This window comes from Pocillopora damicornis, chromosome 4 (genome assembly GCF_964200805.1).
Source record: "Pocillopora damicornis chromosome 4, jaPocDami1.2, whole genome shotgun sequence".
Lineage (NCBI taxonomy): Eukaryota > Metazoa > Cnidaria > Anthozoa > Scleractinia > Pocilloporidae > Pocillopora > Pocillopora damicornis.
This window is the reverse complement of record NC_142673.1, coordinates 29,257,440-29,277,434: the sequence shown is the minus strand read 5'-3', so window position 1 is coordinate 29,277,434 and position 19,995 is coordinate 29,257,440. Positions and strand designations below refer to the sequence as shown.

General features: G+C 36.4%; 3 protein-coding genes and 1 pseudogene across 4 annotated transcripts; 1 reads left to right on the top strand and 3 right to left on the bottom strand.

Annotated features, from left to right (window-relative positions):
- Position 1: 1 nt before the first annotated feature.
- Positions 2-7,599, bottom strand: LOC113683738 (uncharacterized). Its single transcript, XM_027201014.2, has 13 exons — positions 7,140-7,599; positions 6,900-7,009; positions 6,470-6,619; positions 6,068-6,172; positions 5,811-5,961; positions 5,249-5,384; positions 4,366-4,465; positions 3,319-3,472; positions 2,456-2,606; positions 1,358-1,452; positions 1,105-1,206; positions 823-924; positions 2-353 (listed from the first exon to the last, which is right to left on the bottom strand). Exons 1-13 carry the CDS (start codon positions 7,233-7,235, stop codon positions 231-233), a joined length of 1,575 nt encoding a protein of 524 aa, XP_027056815.2. The 5' UTR covers positions 7,236-7,599; the 3' UTR covers positions 2-230.
- A 2,166-nt stretch (positions 7,600-9,765) lies between these two features.
- Positions 9,766-10,680, bottom strand: LOC149047607 (uncharacterized). Its single transcript, XM_089203989.1, has one exon. It carries the CDS (start codon positions 10,535-10,537, stop codon positions 9,914-9,916), a length of 624 nt encoding a protein of 207 aa, XP_089060115.1. The 5' UTR covers positions 10,538-10,680; the 3' UTR covers positions 9,766-9,913.
- Positions 10,681-12,319: 1,639 nt separating this feature from the next.
- Positions 12,320-13,375, top strand: LOC113683918 (endophilin-A2 pseudogene; annotated as a pseudogene).
- Positions 13,376-15,122: 1,747 nt separating this feature from the next.
- On the bottom strand, positions 15,123-19,870 carry LOC113683902 (ankyrin repeat domain-containing protein 45). Of its 2 annotated transcripts, XM_027201199.2 has the most exons (6): positions 19,596-19,868; positions 18,909-19,076; positions 18,269-18,363; positions 17,214-17,355; positions 16,622-16,706; positions 15,123-16,089 (listed from the first exon to the last, which is right to left on the bottom strand). In XM_027201199.2, the coding sequence occupies exons 1-5, from the start codon at positions 19,819-19,821 to the stop codon at positions 16,666-16,668; spliced, it is 672 nt and encodes a 223-aa protein (XP_027057000.2). In that variant the 5' UTR covers positions 19,822-19,868; the 3' UTR covers positions 15,123-16,089; positions 16,622-16,665. The 2 variants fall into 2 exon arrangements, with proteins under 2 accessions (XP_027057000.2, XP_027056993.2); XM_027201192.2 differs by lacking the exon at positions 16,622-16,706 and having other exon boundaries at positions 19,596-19,870.
- Between the last annotated feature and the right edge of the window lie 125 nt (positions 19,871-19,995).

Genomic DNA, 19,995 nt, shown 5'->3' with positions numbered 1-19,995 from the left:
CTTCACTTGTCTCTTTTATTTTGCATTTTTCCACACTGACCAGTGAGAGTAAAATAAACTCCATCAATAGTTGGACTAGTCAGCAAGTTTGCAATTAAAAGTTGCAGAACATTGCAGGGAAATCTAACACATGATCAGGTGATTTCTTTTATTAGGCTTAAAATTGATTTAACATACTATTTTACAAAAACAAACTGTTCTAGTAATTAAGTCATTTCTGCTGATTGACACTACTTTGCTTTAGAGTGTAGAAATCTATCTAATGCAGAAAATGACTGTACAGATCTTTCTTCACTAATTTTCTCTGTTCTTCTTTCTTTTCTTTTCTTCTGCATTGCTTGTCTGACTTTTTCCTGGAAGAAAAACAAAAAAAACCCTATGCAATTATACCAGAGTAATGACAACCAGCATATAAAAAAAAAAAAAATAATCATTTGTAGTAACGTTCCCTTAATCATACTTTCCCCACTCAGGAATAATTCTACATAACCTTCCCAAACCCTTTTCTGAGTGATCATCCTTTAGGAAAAGTTCCACTTTCAACATATTTTGGTAGAAGCGACAACCTTTTAACACCTAAAACTAGCATGTGACATAAGGAACAAGTGGCTGTGTCAGTTCTTGGAGAAAAGATCTGATATGCAGTCAAGTGAAAGGCATGTCAATTTAACAGAATGAACCCAAAGAGGAGAAATGAATCTGTGTGGAGATTTCAGTGGTAGTTCGACCTATGAGAACTTTATGAAATAATATAAATAGACTCTACTGCAATCTTGATGTGATACTGAACAGATGGAAGGTTTTGACGTTGGGCCCATTTACCTTCTTCTCTTGTTCTTCGTGACCCTTCTTCCTTAGATGATGCTTTCTTGAAGAGCTACGACCTTTCATTTTATGCCTTGGTTCAAATTTCTCATCTGAATGCTAGGTAACAAAGAAAAGGAAGATACAGTACATTTGAATAACTATTCATTGCAGATAGGTTGTTGGTTGAAATGTAAATTTTTAACCAATATGAACATATGTAAGAATTTCATCTGCATCACTTGTGTCTTACAGTTGCACCTTCAAGTAGTATCTTCTATTTGCATCTTCTGTACCTACCTCCTCATCATCATTATCATGGTCATTTGTATTTGAACCTTTTTTCGGATAACTAACACGCAAGATATCCATTGGGTTTAACGTTATTAATTCTGGCTGAATCTGCAAATTAAAACAAGGTACAAACAGTGAATTACAAGTGAAACAAAATAATACAAGATAAAAGAGGGGATATTACTTGAAATCATAATTCCTGGTGTGTTTACCATGGACAAGATACTATTTGATTAGTAAGCTTGTTTCCATTTTTCACCTTTTCTAACAAAGCCTTGACTTCAAACTCCTGTCTTTGCTTTTTGGTTTGGTAAGGATTGGCCTCCAATGCATCAAAGTTAGGTTCACCAGCACCTGAAGAGAAAAAAAAAAATAATGTGATACAAGAATATTATAAATTGGTATTACAGTGGATTTCAAATGAACTTTCCATAAAAGATGAAAATCCACGACATTGAGAAAAGGCTCCTGTTAAGCCTGTGTCCTTCTGGTTATCACCAAAGGCAAAAAAAAAAAAAGAAAAAAAAAAAAAAACATGTTGGAAATATCTTGTTTTCTCCACTATTTTATCAAGCAAAAATGTTCTGACTTGTTGATAAATTTAAATCTGTGACTAGTTTGAATAAATTGAATAAAACACATCTACCTCCCATTTTGTTAATGATACAGATTAATTATTTACTCATTTACTGAATGATATCCCAATATTGATATTGATGTTGGTATTGAAGAAAGAAGCAGCATAACACAGGTGTTGTGTTATAATTATTGAAAATAGTAATTTGCCCATCCTTGGTTCATATAATAATTCTGTCCATTGTACATTTAACCCTTTCACTCCAGATCTCATTAGTAATTCTTCTTTCATCAGCCATAATATATAGATTTAGGGAAGCCTAAAAAGCAAAGCTTGCATTTTTTTTCCTGCACATCTCTTCGAAAAAAACTTAAGCCCCTATTATGGATAAAGTGTGTGGTAATATTAATGGATTTTCATTTGCAACTTCTCCGTGTCCGTGTAGAGGACTGATTATAAGATAGTGCCCGTGGTACAGTTGGCCGTGCATGCTAAAAGTAGCACCTTGTATGGTTGGTCATACAGCTGTACGGTCGTACATCCAAATTTTTTCGGCTTGATGGGATACTACTATTTTGTATAATTATGGGGCTATGCTTTGCGAGCTCCTCTATGAATTGTACAATGTTAGTTTAGAGAATTTGGTATTGGATCAACTAATAATCCCCTACCTGACATTTTCCTTAATTCTCATCAAAAGTCTGCTTGATATTTCAATGACATTGTGAGGAGAAATTCTGTCTTGGTCCCTCATAAAAGTTGAAGGAACAACAGTCTCACCTGGTATAAGTAAGCTGCCAAATCCTTTTGAGTGTCCAACACCTAAAACATCTTCAAATGGACAGAACTGCATGCCATGAACAGTACAGGAGGGAAACATATGAGACATGTAGGGAGACTTCTGTTTTTGAGTGAAAGCATCCCGCCATATCTGTTTGCAACAACAATGAAAAGGAAGCTAAGAGTGAGCTCAAAATTAAAATTAAGTCTACCTTTAACCATAACATCAGTATCCACACTCTTCTTCATACATTTCCTTTGGTACTGAAAAGAAGAATTTGTTTAAAATCAAAGCTTCCTAGGTTGGTGATCATTTCATATGTTTTTACATGCTTAATAAAAGATTTGCAGTATTATTGTAAGGAAATATTAAATCCTGGTCACTCATACTGGTTTTAAAGAGTTATAACTACATTGAGGAATTAGAATGAAATGTATTTAACTCCTATCCCTGAGCATACTTCATCAGGTTTCTCAGACAGTTTTTTTTATTTAGTATCTTCTTAAACTTCAAAGTAAAGAAAGAAACTGTAGGTCTGTTTAAGTGTTTACTCCAATAACCTTGGCTTGAAAGTAAAAGCCTAGACTAATGTTGATGTGGAATCTAGTTAAGGTAACCATAACTAGAATCAACATCAACATTAGTCCAGGTGTGTATTAACCACGCAGCAGCAACATGTTTGATAACATGAAAAATCAACCATCATGATTTTTAGACAATGAAAATACACTTTGTGGCAGATAAAACATACATACAAAATAAAAACAAAAAAGGAACCAAAAATAAATAAAAAACTATCAAAAACCACTACATAGATTCCAACACCTCTTGACTTTACTTAATTTCTTAACTCCCAGCAGACCTGAATATGTGGTCCATGACCCACAGCAAGCAATCCTCGTTGACTGATAGCAAGACAACTTGCTGGGGTAGGAGTATAATATGTGTGAAGTTCCTTATATGTTCTTACATCCCAGATCCTCATTTTTCCATCTAGACCAGATGTTGCCATGTAACTGAGTTTTAAAAAGATTCATGTGGTAAGTTAAAGACAGTGTTAGAATGAAATTCAAGTAACATGCTTTCAAACTACTGGCATGTTTACTAATATTTTTCTTTGTTTACAAATTATAATAACATATATCTGGAAAAGCAGGAAAAAGGTTATCAAAATTAGGTTATAAAAACTTTGCTGACAGCATGCTATGTAACTACTAAACACAGGTCACCATATTAGTAACTATTCCCCAAGTTTAGTTCCAATGGCCACCAAATAGTTGCTGCTTGGATACTGACTGTGAAACAGAGAACTTGTTGATGATTAAGACCATATGCAGTGATTCAGACAATAAGTTCTCCTCTTCATATTAAGAAGAGTTTGTTCTGTTCTGTGCAAAGGCTACATGAACTCTTGTACCCACGTATAGGCCACACTGCAAACTTTCAAAGGTGGTTTTTCATCAAAAAAGTGTGGCCTATGTGCGGGCAAATACAGTATGTAGAAAAATTAATAATTAAAAATTTAAATATGATAATTTGTCCACATTTGATTTGTCCTTGGTTGAAAATTCTTTTCCTAATTTCACATAGTTTGTCCGTATGGTATGTAAGATTCCCACTGTGAAAGAAAGATAATTTTACCCATAGCAAGGATAACTAAGGGTAACTGAGTGAAGTATGATACTTATTTTTGAAATGAGTGCTTAACTTCTATCTAGAAATCTCTGGTTGAAAAAGATGTATGTACCACAGACTGGAACAATCATGAGAAGAACAAATGATTATCTGCAAGGTAAAGAACTTCCCTCTCTCACTTTCCGATTAAAAAAACCTCAGCCAAGCCAGGTATCAGATTATAATCCCAGGGGGATAAGTTGGATATATTTTTTCCAAGATAAATTTTACTTACTTTCCTTTAGTATCAATGGCAATTGACTGTACAGGTCCTCTGTGGCATAACATCTTAACAAGAGGATCTTTTGTGTTTGGGGCCCACATTGTTACTGTGCCTGAAAACAACAAGATACCTTAATTTATAACCACAGCTTGCAGACAGACATAATTTGCATAGAATGGCTGATTACAAAGTAATGAATGAATCCATTCCATGCAAATTCTCCCTTGGTAACTAAATAGCAACACATTGATCTTCAAAAGAAAATATCACAAAAAAAATTGAAATTGCTGAAACAGAGACATCAAATTTCTTTTACACCTGGCTTAAACAGTTGCCTTCCAAAACCAATATCAAGAAGACCAAACAACTTTCTATAAGGACCAATTTGCGATTCTTAACAGGTTCAAAAATTCATATATATTTTTTTCCCAAGTAAAAAATACCCCAAAATAAATCAAGTGTCATGCTGTGTATCACATCAAATATGACCAAATGGTCTCCTTTTTTTTTTCCTTTGGCTGTCTGTTTCTGTCCTAGAATGTTAAGGCCACAGAGCAGGTTGGCAGTGCACAATTTATTCAAATAACCAATAACCCTTTACACCTTAACATCAGTATATGTACTCTCCATGCTGTTCTCTATAAATTTCTGAAGGTGCTGACAAGGAGAATTTGTTTAATAATCAAGAGCTTCTGTAGTTGTTGATTGTTTACATAATTCTCATGTTTGTAATGCTTGATCCAGGAATAATACTGTTTGGAGAAATAAGATGCTGGTCACTCTTAGGGATTGAAGTAGTTTCAGTCCTCATCCCATTTGGGCTCACTTCTGTTACATGAGTATTTAGAAGTGTTATTCTCCATTTTATTATATTTGTTTGTAACAGTATATTTACCATTGAAGTGTCCCAAATGAATGACTGCATTGGAAGGATTTTGAGTCATACAATCACACTTCCCTAGTTTAGAAAACAATTGAACAACTGGTTTGCCTGTTGATACATCTTGATATTTGAGAATTCCATGGTCACCCTAAGAAGAAATGTAAAGGTATGAAAGAATATCATAAAGAGCAATTAAAAAAGGGTTCAGCTCGGAATATTTAAAAGCTTGTAATATTAGCTGCTGATGATGAACATTGTTTAACTCTTAAACTCCCAAAATCTGATCATTTAATTTTCCCTTCTTACTGTTACACTTTTCCTTGAAAATAAGTTACAGGAATTAAGTGTTTGATCAAGATAATAACTTTCTTCTACCTGATAACTCTGGGTATTCTCATTACTTGTTAACTGGTAAATGTATGGTTAATTATAGGGAGAAGTTACATATTAATCACTTTTGTGATTTTAAGGGTTAAAACAAAGGGAAGCTAAATTACATGTCTGAGTTCATGCCAGTAACAGTTTCCCACTTTCTCTTGACAACAGACAATTTCATTGATAGCAAATGACTTACCACTGAAGCCAGAAGAAAATGATATGGTAAAAATTCTAATCTATTGACTTGGTTGTGATTCTTAAGGCAATGAAGTTCAATTCCATTATTGTCATAAATAAAGACATTTTTCTTTTGGGCAACTGCAAACATAGTTTCAATATGCAACCATCTGAAAAATACAAAAAGGACACAATAAAATAATGAGGTGGAAGACATTTTCACCAACAGCCATGAGTGTAAATCAAAAATTTTCAGTGCTGCAGACTAAACTTTACCTGACATCTCGCACAGTCTCTTGTACATGAAATTCACAACCAAGTCTCTTGTTCTCCCAGTCCATTGTGGCCAGATGACCTTTCTTCCCACCAATAAGAAGAAATCTAAAAGTCCAGGAAAAAACATCCACTTCAGGCAGTTAATTTCTAAATGGCAAGAGTACTCAGTACTTATCAAATCATAGCCTAAAAACTAATAGTGTTTTACAAAGCTCTTCTGGGTCTAAAACCCTCAAAATTTTGTTCAATATGCTTTCTATCTTCTAACTCAGCTAACCAGGTGGTGTTTACAAAGAGATCAGTGATAGAGGCCTTTGATATTTGATAAATTCAACTAAAAAGAGGAAGTAAACTAAGCATTTATATGTAGCCAATAATGCCTTAAAAGAAAGTTTTGTCCACCTTCCATTACGAGTGTAATTTATTCTGTAAGGTCCAAATGTATCCAGCTTAAGCTCAAAAGACTTCTGGGCACTTGCAACATCAACAGCATTTACAATATCCCTTTGTTTGAATTTAAATGTCTTCTCCAAACCCTCCGCCTCCAAAAACCTGCCAAGCAAAGACACACACAGAAAATTAAACAAACATAATAAATAACATCACAATTAAACACCCTGCGCTTGAATGCCTCCATCTAGTGTTCAAGATCCTAACCATACAAATATCGTGTTTGTAGATCTTGCTCGAAAATACAACCTGCCCAAAGACAAACTGCTTGAGAATTCTAATTAAAACATGAAACTGAACAATGAGGTCTCTCTTTCTACCATAATAATCCTGTTTGACGACGTAGTGATGCATTAAAGTAACAGCAAGAGTTCTTTCATACCCAGGTTGCTCTGTAAGAAGAATTTCTGATCTAGCCGCCTGTATCGCTGCTTGTTGATGCTGTGATTCATATGACTTAAGTTTCCCACGCAGCTTCTTGTCTTTCACATGCTGATGGGCGAGAACTTTCAGGTTAGTTTCACAGTAAGAAGATGGCGCTTCAGCACAAGATCTAGACAATATCTCGATTCAACAAAAGTTAAACCACAACATAAACTAAAGCTTCGTTCGTTTCGCTTACCTTGAAACGATTTTGCTTTCCTCGGTGGTATTTCTGTAGTTTCTTTTCGTCCACTGGATATTCATCCTTACCCTTTTTCTTGCTTACTGCCTCCATTTAAAAAGATTCCTTCAAATCAACCGGGTTTTTTTTGAGAAATCAGATTTGGAAGCTAATCACATGTGTTACCTGGCTTCGTCCGCCATATTAAGTTCCTTCAACACACCGCTGGTTTTTGGGACCTGCGGTTACTATCAACCTCATCCTCAGATCCCCGCCACATATGGCTCAAGTAAAAGGAAAGGAAAATTTCTGCTCGAATACGCCACGAGACATGTGCAGAAATGGTTACTGACTAATTCCTGCCAATTAAAGCTTTTATTTTAGTGAGTCTTAATTTCACTAAAACGGCAAAAATGTTTTCTTGTGTCTGCCCTCGCTCGTGATAAAGAGTTTGCAAAAGAGGCAAGGAGATTAAAGCGACTTGAGTCAAAGGTAAACAACATTCAATATCAAATACTTGAATCTCCTGACCTTGCAGGCTAACATCTTCAAATGTTGCTAGGAGAAATAAAATATAAATCGGGAAGCAGTGTCTTTTACCTCTAAATACATCGAAATTAGCTATTATTTTGGAAATTTTCACGTAATGCTCAGTTTTTCTTTGATTTCAGCTAAACTCGTCTTACTAATTTTGTTGTTGTGTTAGGCGAAATTAGTTCACGAGGATGCATGAAGATAACAAAAATGTGTAAGAAAAGGTCAGTACCTTCAACTCATGTATATCCTTTTGAATGTTCTATTTTTGGTGAAAGTTTTTTTATTCCATGTGAACAGTTTCAATAGGTTAATTTACGATTTACTGTGGTTGTGAAGTTATGCATTGAAATGAAACTGAAGATTTGCATGGTCAAAATTTTTTGTCTTCCTCAGATCTCTGTTACAGACAACCTTGTAGACAGAAGGACCCACTCTCCAACAATTTTAGGAGTTAATGGGAAAATCTCTGGCCTGGCCGCAGCATTAGATGAAGGAGGCTGCAGACATTAAGTGCTGCAAAAATGCTGCATCAAGCCACTGCCAAGAGTATGACACCAGCTTATTCAGTCTCATGGCAGTTTTGAATGAAAGAGCTTCAGTTTTGGTATTGAGTGATGCAATGATAAAGTGAGCTAAGTTCACAAAGATAGTTCTTCCTAAAATTGCAAAGCAGGAGATTAATATTTTTGAGAAAAGCCAAACAAATTGTATTAGAAGTGTAAATAATTTGTACAGTGGTGGCATTGCAAGCAAGCAGAAGTACAACTCAGTAAGGTCATTATTAATGATGTGCTTAGATAATGCTGAGGTTAAAAGGAAGCATATTGAATTCATGAGCAACAATCCAGTACCTAGACTTCTTTCCCATAAAGAGGTACCTAAAAAGAATGAATCAAATAGACACAGTTGATTTATATCATGTGAGAGAAACACTTTGCAAAGGGCTCAAGGATGAAGATATAGTTAATGGGAAGTACAGGGACCCAAAGCTAATGCTGAAAATAGCACAGTTTCATCTCAGTGCCAACAATTAGTGGAAAGATAAGCTTAACTGGTTTGGGACACTAGAGGGAACTTCTAAAGCTGCTATAGGGGGAATAGTGCATCCTTTGAAAAGGATGACCAAGCATTGGCTTGGTTAGTTAGTTTCTTAAACTGTGGTCAGAGTGTGTGTAGCTCTGCAGAGAACTTTCTCTCAATCGCGACCAATTGCTCTGAAGACTGTGAGCCTGTTTGCAGATATGTGGCACTGCTTGAAAGGCAAATGACTGAAATTGAGGAGAAAATGTTTCCAGTAGAAATTGAAGGTATGGAGAAGTTTGTGTCCTTCAATCTGAACTGCTACCAAATGACATGAAATACAAATGAAAACACAATGGAAAGAAGGGAGGCAGAGCATGTTACTCTTGCCAAATTTACTAAAGCTATAGAAGCCATAAAATAGGTTAAAGGTGGCCTGTAATGAAACAGTTTCTTAGAATTTGCAAACTACAGACAAAAATTTTAACTATTTTACTGTTACAATAATGTACTTAATATATGGCCATTTATGAGATATTCATTATATACCCCTACATACTATGTTAAAAGGAAAAAAAACTATAAATGTAGATTATGAATACCTGTGCAATAATTTTTTAAATGTTTGCAAGAATAATTATTAGAATCAGAGCAAATTGTCAAGGAAAGTTGCTTTCTATCAAATACCTTAGTACCAATTATCATAGGATATGTATCACTTACTAGGCACATATGTTTGGGGTGCTGAAAGGAAAATTAATTTTGTGTCTCAATTCTCAATAATCAAAATGATTTCCATAGTATCTGAAGAATATTAATTTTATGAGTGATTCAAATGGAAGCAAATTACCAGTAGTGCATTGAATATCAATATAAAAGTTTATAGTAATATATAGATATGTATATTTTAGATATATTCAGAGATTACAAAAAAAATTTACTATTTCAATTTTTCATTAATATACAAAAATTGCATGCTGAATGTGCTGCCATCAAAAAATATTATTGTCTTAAATGTTACAATTATAATAGTTGACTACAAAATTTTAAAAAGATATATGTATATCTAGCTGTCTTTGAGTTCCTTCTCAAAAGAGAACATAAATTTTGAAATATTAAAAATAATTATAGCAATGTGTATGTTATAAATGAAAAATAAAAAATATACATTGCAGATCTAAAAAAGTATATTAAATATATCAGACTAAAAGGAGTGATCGTAGTTGCTGTTCACTTTACACATGCTGCGGCCAGTCATGCTCATTCCAGTAGCCATAATGAAAATCAATGGTGATTAATTCTTTTTTGTAGGAATATTTTATTCCAAATTGTTTTTCCGAACTTATGATTGCTTCTACGCGCTTGTTACCTTTAATTTTTCTTTTCAAAAAGGTATTTTTACTCAGATTTTGATCGGTACAATCAGAAAATACCTTTCTCACTCTGTTACGAGAGGTGAAAGCAAACACACAGTTCTTTCGTGTTCGGTCAGCTATAACTTCGAAATTTTTCCGCGAAACAATAGCTTCTAAAATTTGAAAAAGCTCTCTGTGCAGTTTTTCCTTCACAACTACCTGCCAGGCGTGTTTGACGGAACATCGTGGAGACATTTGTCGCTGAAATGTCTTAAGCCAATCCATGGCTTGCCTTTGAAACATTGGGAAATAATCTCCCACGATGTGCTTAAAACCGGTTCGGTTATTGAAGTGTCGAACCGAAACTGGTGCCAACAACCCTCTTATATCATCTAGGGCTTCGCTTATGTTATTAATCTGACCATCTTTGCCCGAAAGTTCAGCTTCTGCGACTACAAGCGCACCACGAACAGTATTCAGAAACACTCCACTAACGTCCGCCATGTTTCTTCAGAGAGAAGCCTGGTTGAAATCAGCCGCTGACGCATTACTTGAGCCCGCCGTATCACTTGAGCCAAACTCCAGCCAGGCTAAATTAGAGCCAAAAAATCCCCGGCGCGGTAAAGATTGACGTCTTTGTTGATAACTGATACGAGGTGTGAAACACTGCTCTTGCACGATAACGTCTGATTTTGGAGCTGAGATTGAAAAGAGTCTTGCTCTTTGGAAAATTGTACCTGAAAAAATAAAATGAACACTGTATAGTATTTCAAATGAGTCAAAGAGGAAGTGACTGGCCAGCATAACTTTGCGGTTTGTGTGCTGAATGTCGCAAAAAAAAAAAAAATAATAAGTACAGATGACACACAAAGGTTTGATTTGAGTGTTAAACTTTTGAAATAAAAATGAAAGGTCTTTGGAAGGAGCATAATACGGCGAGGAAACTTGAGTATATCTACTATCAAGGAGCCATTCCCTGTAATTTGCTGTTTCCTCGAAATAATATACCAGTACAGAACTCACAAGAGACACAACTGGAGAGTGGAATTTTCTATCAAGCCTTACGACCACGTGATCAACTTTTCATATCAGCCGGTATAAAGATTAACCTTGTGAAGCATATCTGATCTATACGTGTACGTTGTTTCATTCAATCTTTCGCGTTGGTAAACGTGGGTGTCATTCTTTTGAAAATCATTGGCCTTTAATACGACGAGGAAGCTTGAGTGCATTTACTCTAGTCAACCGCCATTCCTGACAATGGTTCCCGTTATTATATATTCTACAAAATATAAATGAAATACAAAGCATTTTAAAATTCTTCACTTGGGAATGGTGGCGATTGTGTTGTGGCGAAATAAAGAAGAATAAAAGCAATAAAAAAAACTGATTGAAAGCGTTGGAAATGATAAAAATCAAAATAATCATAGTGAAGTCTACTTCGAAGATTGCATTGTCATGTTGTCTTGCAAATTTTCGTTAATCTTATAGTTTTCAATCTCTTATTGGGCGCCGAATCTTCTTTGCTATCGTCTGATCCGCCATGACCTCAGGTCGTTACAGTTTCGCTTTTAGATACAAATTTGTCCTTATTTTCAAAGTAAAATACAATTATCCTATTTACATTTTCGAGTAGTAATAGTTGACATTGAGTGAGTGATGAGTTGATGTATTTGTCCATTTCGCCCTTTTCGGGAAGCCACTAAAAATTCTAATGAAGTGTGTACAATGGAAAACTTAAACCTTGAAATTAGGCGAGGGAAAATTGCGAGTTGCAAATGACAGTTTATTGGCGAAGTTTATAAGCGAGTTAATTTTCAACGTGTTGTTCGCTGATTTGATTTTTTTTATAGGATGTGGAAACAAACACCGAGTTTATTTGCAAAGATTTTCCCCTATTGTACAATAGAAAGGCCGAATAGAAGCGATTTTATTATGCCGTAATTTATAATGGACACCTGCCGAGGAAAGAGAAAATGCACCTGGTTTTAACGCCGCCGAGGAATCTTTTCATTGGTTTGCAATAAACTAAATTATTAGTCGCTAAAATAAAATTGACCATAGTTATCGATTGAATCTGCGGAGATAAATAATGAATTCGTTCACAGGACTGCAGTAGAGTGATTTGCAATCATCTGCCTTGGTGCCGAGGTTTGTGTTTCAAGCGAGGGAGCTGTTTCGCCGGTTTCAGATCAAAGTTCACCCGCTCTTTTGGTTTCAACCCAATACAAATTAAACTCGACGTTTCGAAGCGCCCTTGTTGTGTCTCGCAAAGAAGAATTCACCATGTCGTTCGCGGGCTTCAAGAAACAAATTAACAAGGCGAACCAGTTCGTGAGCGAGAAGATGGGTTCGGCCGAAGGAACCAAGATGGAGGATGAATTCGTCGAACTAGAGCGAAAAACAGACGTAATGACAAATTTAGTGACGCAGTTACTCGGCAAAACCAAAGAGTATCTTCAACCTAATCCTGCTGTACGCGCCAAGATCTACATGCACATGGCTGCACAAGGAGCCAAGTATCCTCAACCCGAAGGAGCTCTTGGGGATATCATGCTGAAAAGCGGCCATGACTTAGATCCTCAAGTCTCTGATTACGCTTCTGCTCTACTCGACGTCGGCAGCGCTCTGATCGAAGTCGCCGACGCCCGAGATGTCATGGATGCACAAGTGCATGAGAATTTCCTCATGCCGCTGCATGAGTTAGACGAAAAACAGCTGAAAGAAATCGCTCAGCATCGAAAGAAGCTTCAAGGACGCAGGCTCGATTTTGACTGCAAGAAACGAAAGGGGAATAAGATCTCTGTGGAAGAAGTGAAAATGGCACAATACAAATTTGAAGAATCTAAGACGATTTGCCAAGAGCAGATGACGGTACTTATGGGGAACGAAGTGGAACGAATACATCAACTAAGCCAACTTATCTGTGCCATGCTGGAGCACCACAAGAAATCAGCCGACACCCTCGAGCGATTGTTACTCTTACTGAATAAAAGAGTACAAGCTTCAAGTCGAAACGGTAACGCTGCCGTGAAGCCCAATCCCGCAGAAGTCTTAGCGGACCAGGGAAAGTCGGAAGCTTCCGCCAAAGGCACGAATCCTTTGGCTGGAGAATCGGATTCCGCCGAGAAGCCGAAGGAGGAGCAAACAGCGAGTAACAAACCAAGCTGTCGGGCAAAATGCGATTACAAGGCTGAAAAAGATGGCGAACTGTCGTTTTCAGATGGCCAAATCATCATGCTGTCCGAAAAACTCAACGAAAATTGGTATGAAGGAATTTTGGATGGAAAGCTCGGTCGTGTCCCTGTTAAACATGTCGAGATCTTGGTGGATTTACCATAAAAATATTTTCGAAGGCTGCGACCAATTGACGCCCTCGAACTGATTGAAACTAAAAGGTTTCTGAACCAGTTACCTACATTAATTAAAATTCTGTTAACGTGTGGATTTAAGATAGAGCAGGATACGAAATGACTTTTTTGTTTCATTGTACTAGTTTATTTTCAGCGTTGTTTCTTTTCTATAATTGTTTTCACAACAAAAGAGACAACAATTTACGCGAGGAGTCAAAATACAGCGATGTATCTGTTTTGAGTAAGATTGTAGGCATTACGAATTTTTCAAATTAGAGATAAGATTTTCTATTTAAAAAATACTGTTTAGATCTTTTTGGGTAAGAATTTCTCTGTAGGAGATTACTGAAATATTATCATAACAGAGCTGCCATCACAGTTCATTTCCGCCAATATTGAATCGCATTCAGTCAGAAAAACATTGTTTTCGATTTTACAAATTACATTGTATCTCAAGCGCTGTGGCCTTTGAGGAAATGTTTTGCTTTACTCTAGTAAAATTACATTGTTCGAATTTAGGGAAAATAAAATATATATTGTTTTCATTCAGAAATGTTTTAAACTTTTAATGGGAAGCTGGATGAAGCGTTTTCAGCGGCTTTTGTTGATTCAGTTTGCATACAGATGGACCTAGGAAATATGCTAACCCAGTTATGACATTGTATCTTTGATTTTATTTTTATGGCGCAACTTTGGCCATATGTAAAGAGACATCTGCTAATGTATAGTCAAGTGCTACCTTGGCAGAGACAGCGAGAGTTTTCAATAAAGATGGGTATTTATTTCGAATACTGTCACAGGATTAAATCATATTTCACGGCCGAATTGAGCTCATTTACAGCTGCCTCTCTTCCGTCTACGATTAGCCTTATCTTAACTATTCACAGATTACCTAAGGTGAACATGTTGTAGACAAAGGACTTCATTCACTTTTTTGTTTCTTTACAGATCGTGAAACGTTGCTCGAGGAATTATTTTTGACAAAAATTATTCATATCCGTGCCCATTTGAACATTTCAAGTAATTTCCATAAACATAAATCATCAAATTTTCAAGGATTTCGAGTGTTTGTGATGATCAATTAGCCGCGACGGCTCGAATTAAGTGTACTGAAAATGACTGGTACCAAAGACGCCACAATCCGAGTCAGGAAATTTCAAGAGTTATGAAAAAAATCCATAACTCAGTGAATCCGTGATTTACGATGTAAACCTTGAATCATCGGGCTTTTTTAACTGGTCGTTAAATATGCTGTCTACTCTGAGATTTTTTCAGTCCTGAATATTTATTTGATAATTTATTTCCTGAGAATTAATTCTGTCTTAATCTGATAAGGTCTTGACAAGGGAAAAATTTTAGACTCGAACCAGGAAAACTGGATCGAGTACAGTGGAAGTGGAGGAGAAGGGTAATGGGAACGAGTCTCCAAATAGGGAAAGGAGTTTGGATGAGTCAGTTGTAAAGCCTTGAGTTAACACTGACTGGAAAAAATTTTCATCACCCAATTCTTTTTGAAGAGCCTCCGTATTACGCAGGAAAAGTACTTTTTTCTGTTTCAACAGATCGACACGATCGGAGCCAGGTTGTCAACGGGCACCAAGAGAGTGTAAAACGTTCATATTCTCTCTCAGCTCAACCAGCTAATTCGTGCCCGCACTGATGGTCTTCGTCGTGCCATATTAATTCATTTTTAGGGAATATACTCGGATAGATGTAACAAAAAAAACATACGCTTCTTGCAGTGCTCATACATTACATTTATTACATCATTGGTATGCATCAGACAGAACATATTTATCTTACATAGATATATATATTTTTTACAAAAATTGCACTTTCCTGTATTATATGACACTTTCCTTCTGTAAGACATTAAAAGGCCCTTCTAAGTTTGGAGTTACAGTACAGCTTGTTGTCTTATTTGTTAAATAACACAGATATCCAAACCTCCGTTACAGCTTTAACCTTATGAATCCAAAAAGTTTGGCTCAATCAGAGAAATTAACTAAAGCAATCTTCCTACATGATCTTGTACAACCACATAAGCAAGGGTAACACAAGTGTAACAGAAGCCCTTGCCTTAGCTGTGAATTTCTCAAATTTATTTGGTGATCAAGTTATAATCCCTTACTCTGAAGAAAACGGCCGATGGTGTGGTTGTATTGTTGTTTCCAATCTTATTTAAGAATATCACGCAACAATTGCCAGGAAATTTAAATGCGCGTTATGTGACCAACTTTTTTGGTAGTAGAACTAGCAGAAGGTTTGTTTTGTTTGTTTTCCGGAAATTAAAGGTGAAAATCGAGGAGAGTGCGAGGAAAGAAGCATGCGCGAGGGAAAGAACTATTCCTCTTGCGCGTAAGGCCCTCACGCGTGAGGCCCCTCACGCCCACCTCGCACACACCTCGTTCTCGCCTTCACTCATTACTGGCAAATCATTCACAACGCATAAAAATGTTATGTCCTTTGTAAGACAAAAAACTTGACTAATACCGTGATAACGTGGCTGATGTCTATGATATGCACTAAGACTTAGCTGATTAAAAAATACAACTCTCTTACTTAGAGAGCAAATAGTAGTGCCTGATTTTAAAAACCGAGGAGACTTGTGAGCACTCAAGACCATTAGTATAAGGTATACTTAGCTGAAAGTATGGCCTCATTTTTTTACATTCTTGACATCTTTGGCAAAAAAATCTTCATCTGTTGAGTAGAAGAAATTCACATCAATTATTTTTCAAGGGTCCCTGGTAAGTGGGCTGATTAATTAAGAAAGAGAGACACATGAAAAAAGGAAAACTTCGTATCATACTTGAATGTTGGAAGAAACAGTCTTAGAACATGGAGGAGAAGCAGGAAACAGCAAGACTAATTAATTCTTAACAAGTAAGTTTAGAAGAAAATAAAAATCAAGAAGATCAGTTCCAATGCATAATGTGGTGTTACAAGCATTCTTAAAAATCAGAATCACACTGAAAGAAGTGGAAAGAATGATGGTGACATAATTCCTTTAGGAAGTTTCAGAGGGAGAGAGAGAGAGAGAAGGAATAAAAAATTTAGACTCACAAAAATTTGATTTTTCACACAGTGATTTAGTATGTGCTTAGTGGGACAAGTAGTTATCAGTTTATATGAGATTTTACTTTTCCATCTAATGAAAAATGATTAAATTAAACATAAAGTGCAGTTTTACCAGTGCCCAGGTGAAAATGATTTGAAATTTTGTCCTACAAACCTCACTGGCCAGAAACCCAGCTAGGTAGAGGAACTGGGCAAAAGCTAAGCACGTCGTGACTGAGTTGGCTTGACCACATTCAAACCTGACGTAATTTATATTACTTGTAAGCAACAATTTTGAATTTTACTCTCCAATAAGTCATGCAAACTTTGGGAAATCAGTCAAAAAATGGAGTAACTGAGGATCACTCACTCAATGGTTCAGTTCTTAGTTCTCTGAGATAAGGCATATACATTGTAAGTCTTTCAGTCTCTTCTCTAAAGAAGTATACTGGTAACCATACAGTGGCATCCTGTACAAAAGGATGGCCAGTGATGGACAAGCATTTTGATCAAAGGAATATTTCAATAGTCCAGGTTATTTCTTCAACATTTTTTGTGGTAAAACTCACAGTTATTTCTATTCATAACCATGCACATACACCAGTTGTATGGCTGCATTAATTTAAACCCCCCTTTCTTCAGTATTTCCATTATAATACTCTTTGGTTTATTTTTCTCTCCTTTGCAGACACCAAAACCTTTACTGTCAAATCAAGATGAAAGTATGAATGATGAAACCATCCTTTTAATACCAACTAGTCATTTACCTGTTTCTTCCAGTTTGCTTAACATGGGTTTTAAAAGCTCCTCTAATTCTTGTTTCTGTTTGTAGATCTCTTCAACTGTTGCATGTTCTTTGTGGGATTCTAACCAGTCATTCTTCTCATCACAGAAACGGTTACCACTCAGCTACATGTGTTCAAGCACAAGTTGAGAAATAAGAGCTTGGTCACCAGTGGCTTCTGTAACTTTTTTCATAAGGGGTCTGTCAGTGAGGGTAGAAGAGAGTGCTATGGCCAGGAAATTGGCCATAATTTGAAGTGTAAAAAAATGAAATCTTTTTCAAATGGAAGTAAAGAGCCTTGTTAGATTATATGAGTTGTGATAAACCCCTGATAACCAAATCAATCCTGACTAGCTGCCCAGCTGTGACTACCATCATAATGATTTGATTCACTGCCACGAATGCTTATTTACTTCTGTTACCTCAATGGAGGGCACTTATTCGAAACAGGGTGCTTAGTTCTTTTTTGAGAAACAGCAGAATGTGAAACAAAGCTTTGATGTTCATTTGACTGAGGATCAAAAACAGAAGAAAACGGACTTGATGTCCCTAGATCCTTCCTTGCTAGAATGACCAGCCAAGCCATCATCACAACATAATAGTTGAGAGATTGAGTAATTAAAGGAAGATGGACCACAGTTGATTTCCATGTACATCATACTGACTAACAGTGCTATTACTGAAACAGAATAGGGGCACGTATTGGTATAGTAGTGCTTATTGGAATGTCAAGGTGCTTATGCAATAGGCTGCAGTGCCTACTAGAATAGGGCGCTGATTAAAACAAAAGACAAATTCAAGGGGGGCACTTATTAGAGAGGGAGCACTTATTGGAGGGAGGGCACTAAATCAAATCATTACTGTAATGGTGAGTCCTAATTACTGTCTTGTAAACCTACCATTTTTTACCCTCCATATATTGATATCTCACTTAGGTGAGTTCTCTTTATTCTCCAAAGTGTTTCTATACTTTTGGCTTTGTCCTCAGTATAATTCAATAGAGATGAACAGTATGTGTAAAATTGATGATAGACAAACCTTGTCCTCACGGGTGAATCGACCCATGTGCTTCTCTGGATCAGATATTGTATCCTTGGTTGCAGTTATAACAGATAAGAGGGCTTTTTGAGCTTCTGTAGAACAGATAAAACACACTCATTTTGAAATCTCCTACATGTAGTTGGAGAAGTAGTATGTTCAAAAAATTCTTCATCTTTTTTTCTTTTAGAGGGAAGTCTAGTAAGAACTCAATATCAAACTTGTACCATCAGTTACCAATATCTGTAACAGATATAAGACAGAAAATAAGCCAAAAAAAACTAGAAGTGGTGTTCATTACAAACAGTTAGGATAAAAAGTCAGGTTATAACCTTTTCAACTATTGGACAAAATAGGAACCACTTAGCAGAACCCTTTTCAATTGAGTGTCACAAAGCCACAGCTAAAGAAAAGGTCAACAGCCAACCAGAAAAAAGGTGAAAATGGCAGGCAGGTAATGAGAACTTGTAGTAAATCACACTGTAAGTGAAACTTGGCTGAGGTACAAAAAAAATGAATGCAACCAAGTGAAGAAAGTTTTCCTGACCAATTACTAAGAGTAATATTGAGCAAAACCAATGCATTTCAGCTTTACTTCCAACACTCAATTGAAAATTACACAATCATTGTGTGTCAATACCTGCTCTATCTAGATAGTCTACGCAAGAGTCTTTCTGATAACGGGCAGCAGCTTCTCTGGCCCTTTCACCATGAGCATTTCGTAACTGTAGATCAGCTCCATTTGCAACCAGAACTCTCAGACACTCAGGGTGTCCCCAAGATGCTGCTCTGTGCAAGGCTGTATAACCTAAAACATTAACCTCATTAGTGAGAGGTTTCCTTTGAGAAACGACAGTTAGGCCTATGGTGGAAAGTACAAGAGAATGTTCTCTTTGTTGGAAAGTTGTGCTGTTTAATCCTTCCAGTTTCAGTCAAAACAAATATATATATTCTAAAAAAGATGTTGACCTCCTCTTTCCCCAGCCTCTTGTCAGGTTCTGACAATTTAATAGCAGCCTGATAGACTTTGTTAATTGTTCAGTTGTAACCCATTAATAACACTTTTTTGTGATCTCGAGTTCACCAGACACAACTAGTCTAAGAATGTGTTTCATCCGTGCTGCCTTGTAATTCCTCAGCGATACTTTACATTGGATGATTAAGACTAACGCGAAGACCGCATATTAATTTTTCTGTTACAACACCAACATTGGACAAATATAGGTTCTTCAATATTGTGTAGTAAACGATAAACTTAACCATCAATTCTCACATCACTTTTTCAATAAACTGAATAAGAACTCTCTAACAAGCTTTCGTGCTTCACCTTTCTTGGTCTGACTATTGATTTCTGCTCCGCGTTCCACAAGTTCTCGAACGAGTTCTTTGCGTCCTAACATAGCTGCAATGTCCAATGCTGATTTGCCATCTTTATCTCTTTTATTTAAAGCCTGCGCCGGATCTGTAGCGTATACACTCTCCGGGTCATCAAAAAGCTCCCGAAGTCTGTCAACATCTCCCTTAGCCGCGATTTCAAACAATTCCTTGCCCATACTACTGACAATTTTTGTTTACTGATCAACAGTCTCAGAAACATACCGCTGACCACCAACAACTGTGTTCAGTTTCAAGGAGGAGCATAACTGATCATTGTTTCAGGAATAAGTCAACGTTTGCAATGTTATCTCGCCAGTTTTTTTGGTATTGCAGCAAGAACGACGCCCCTA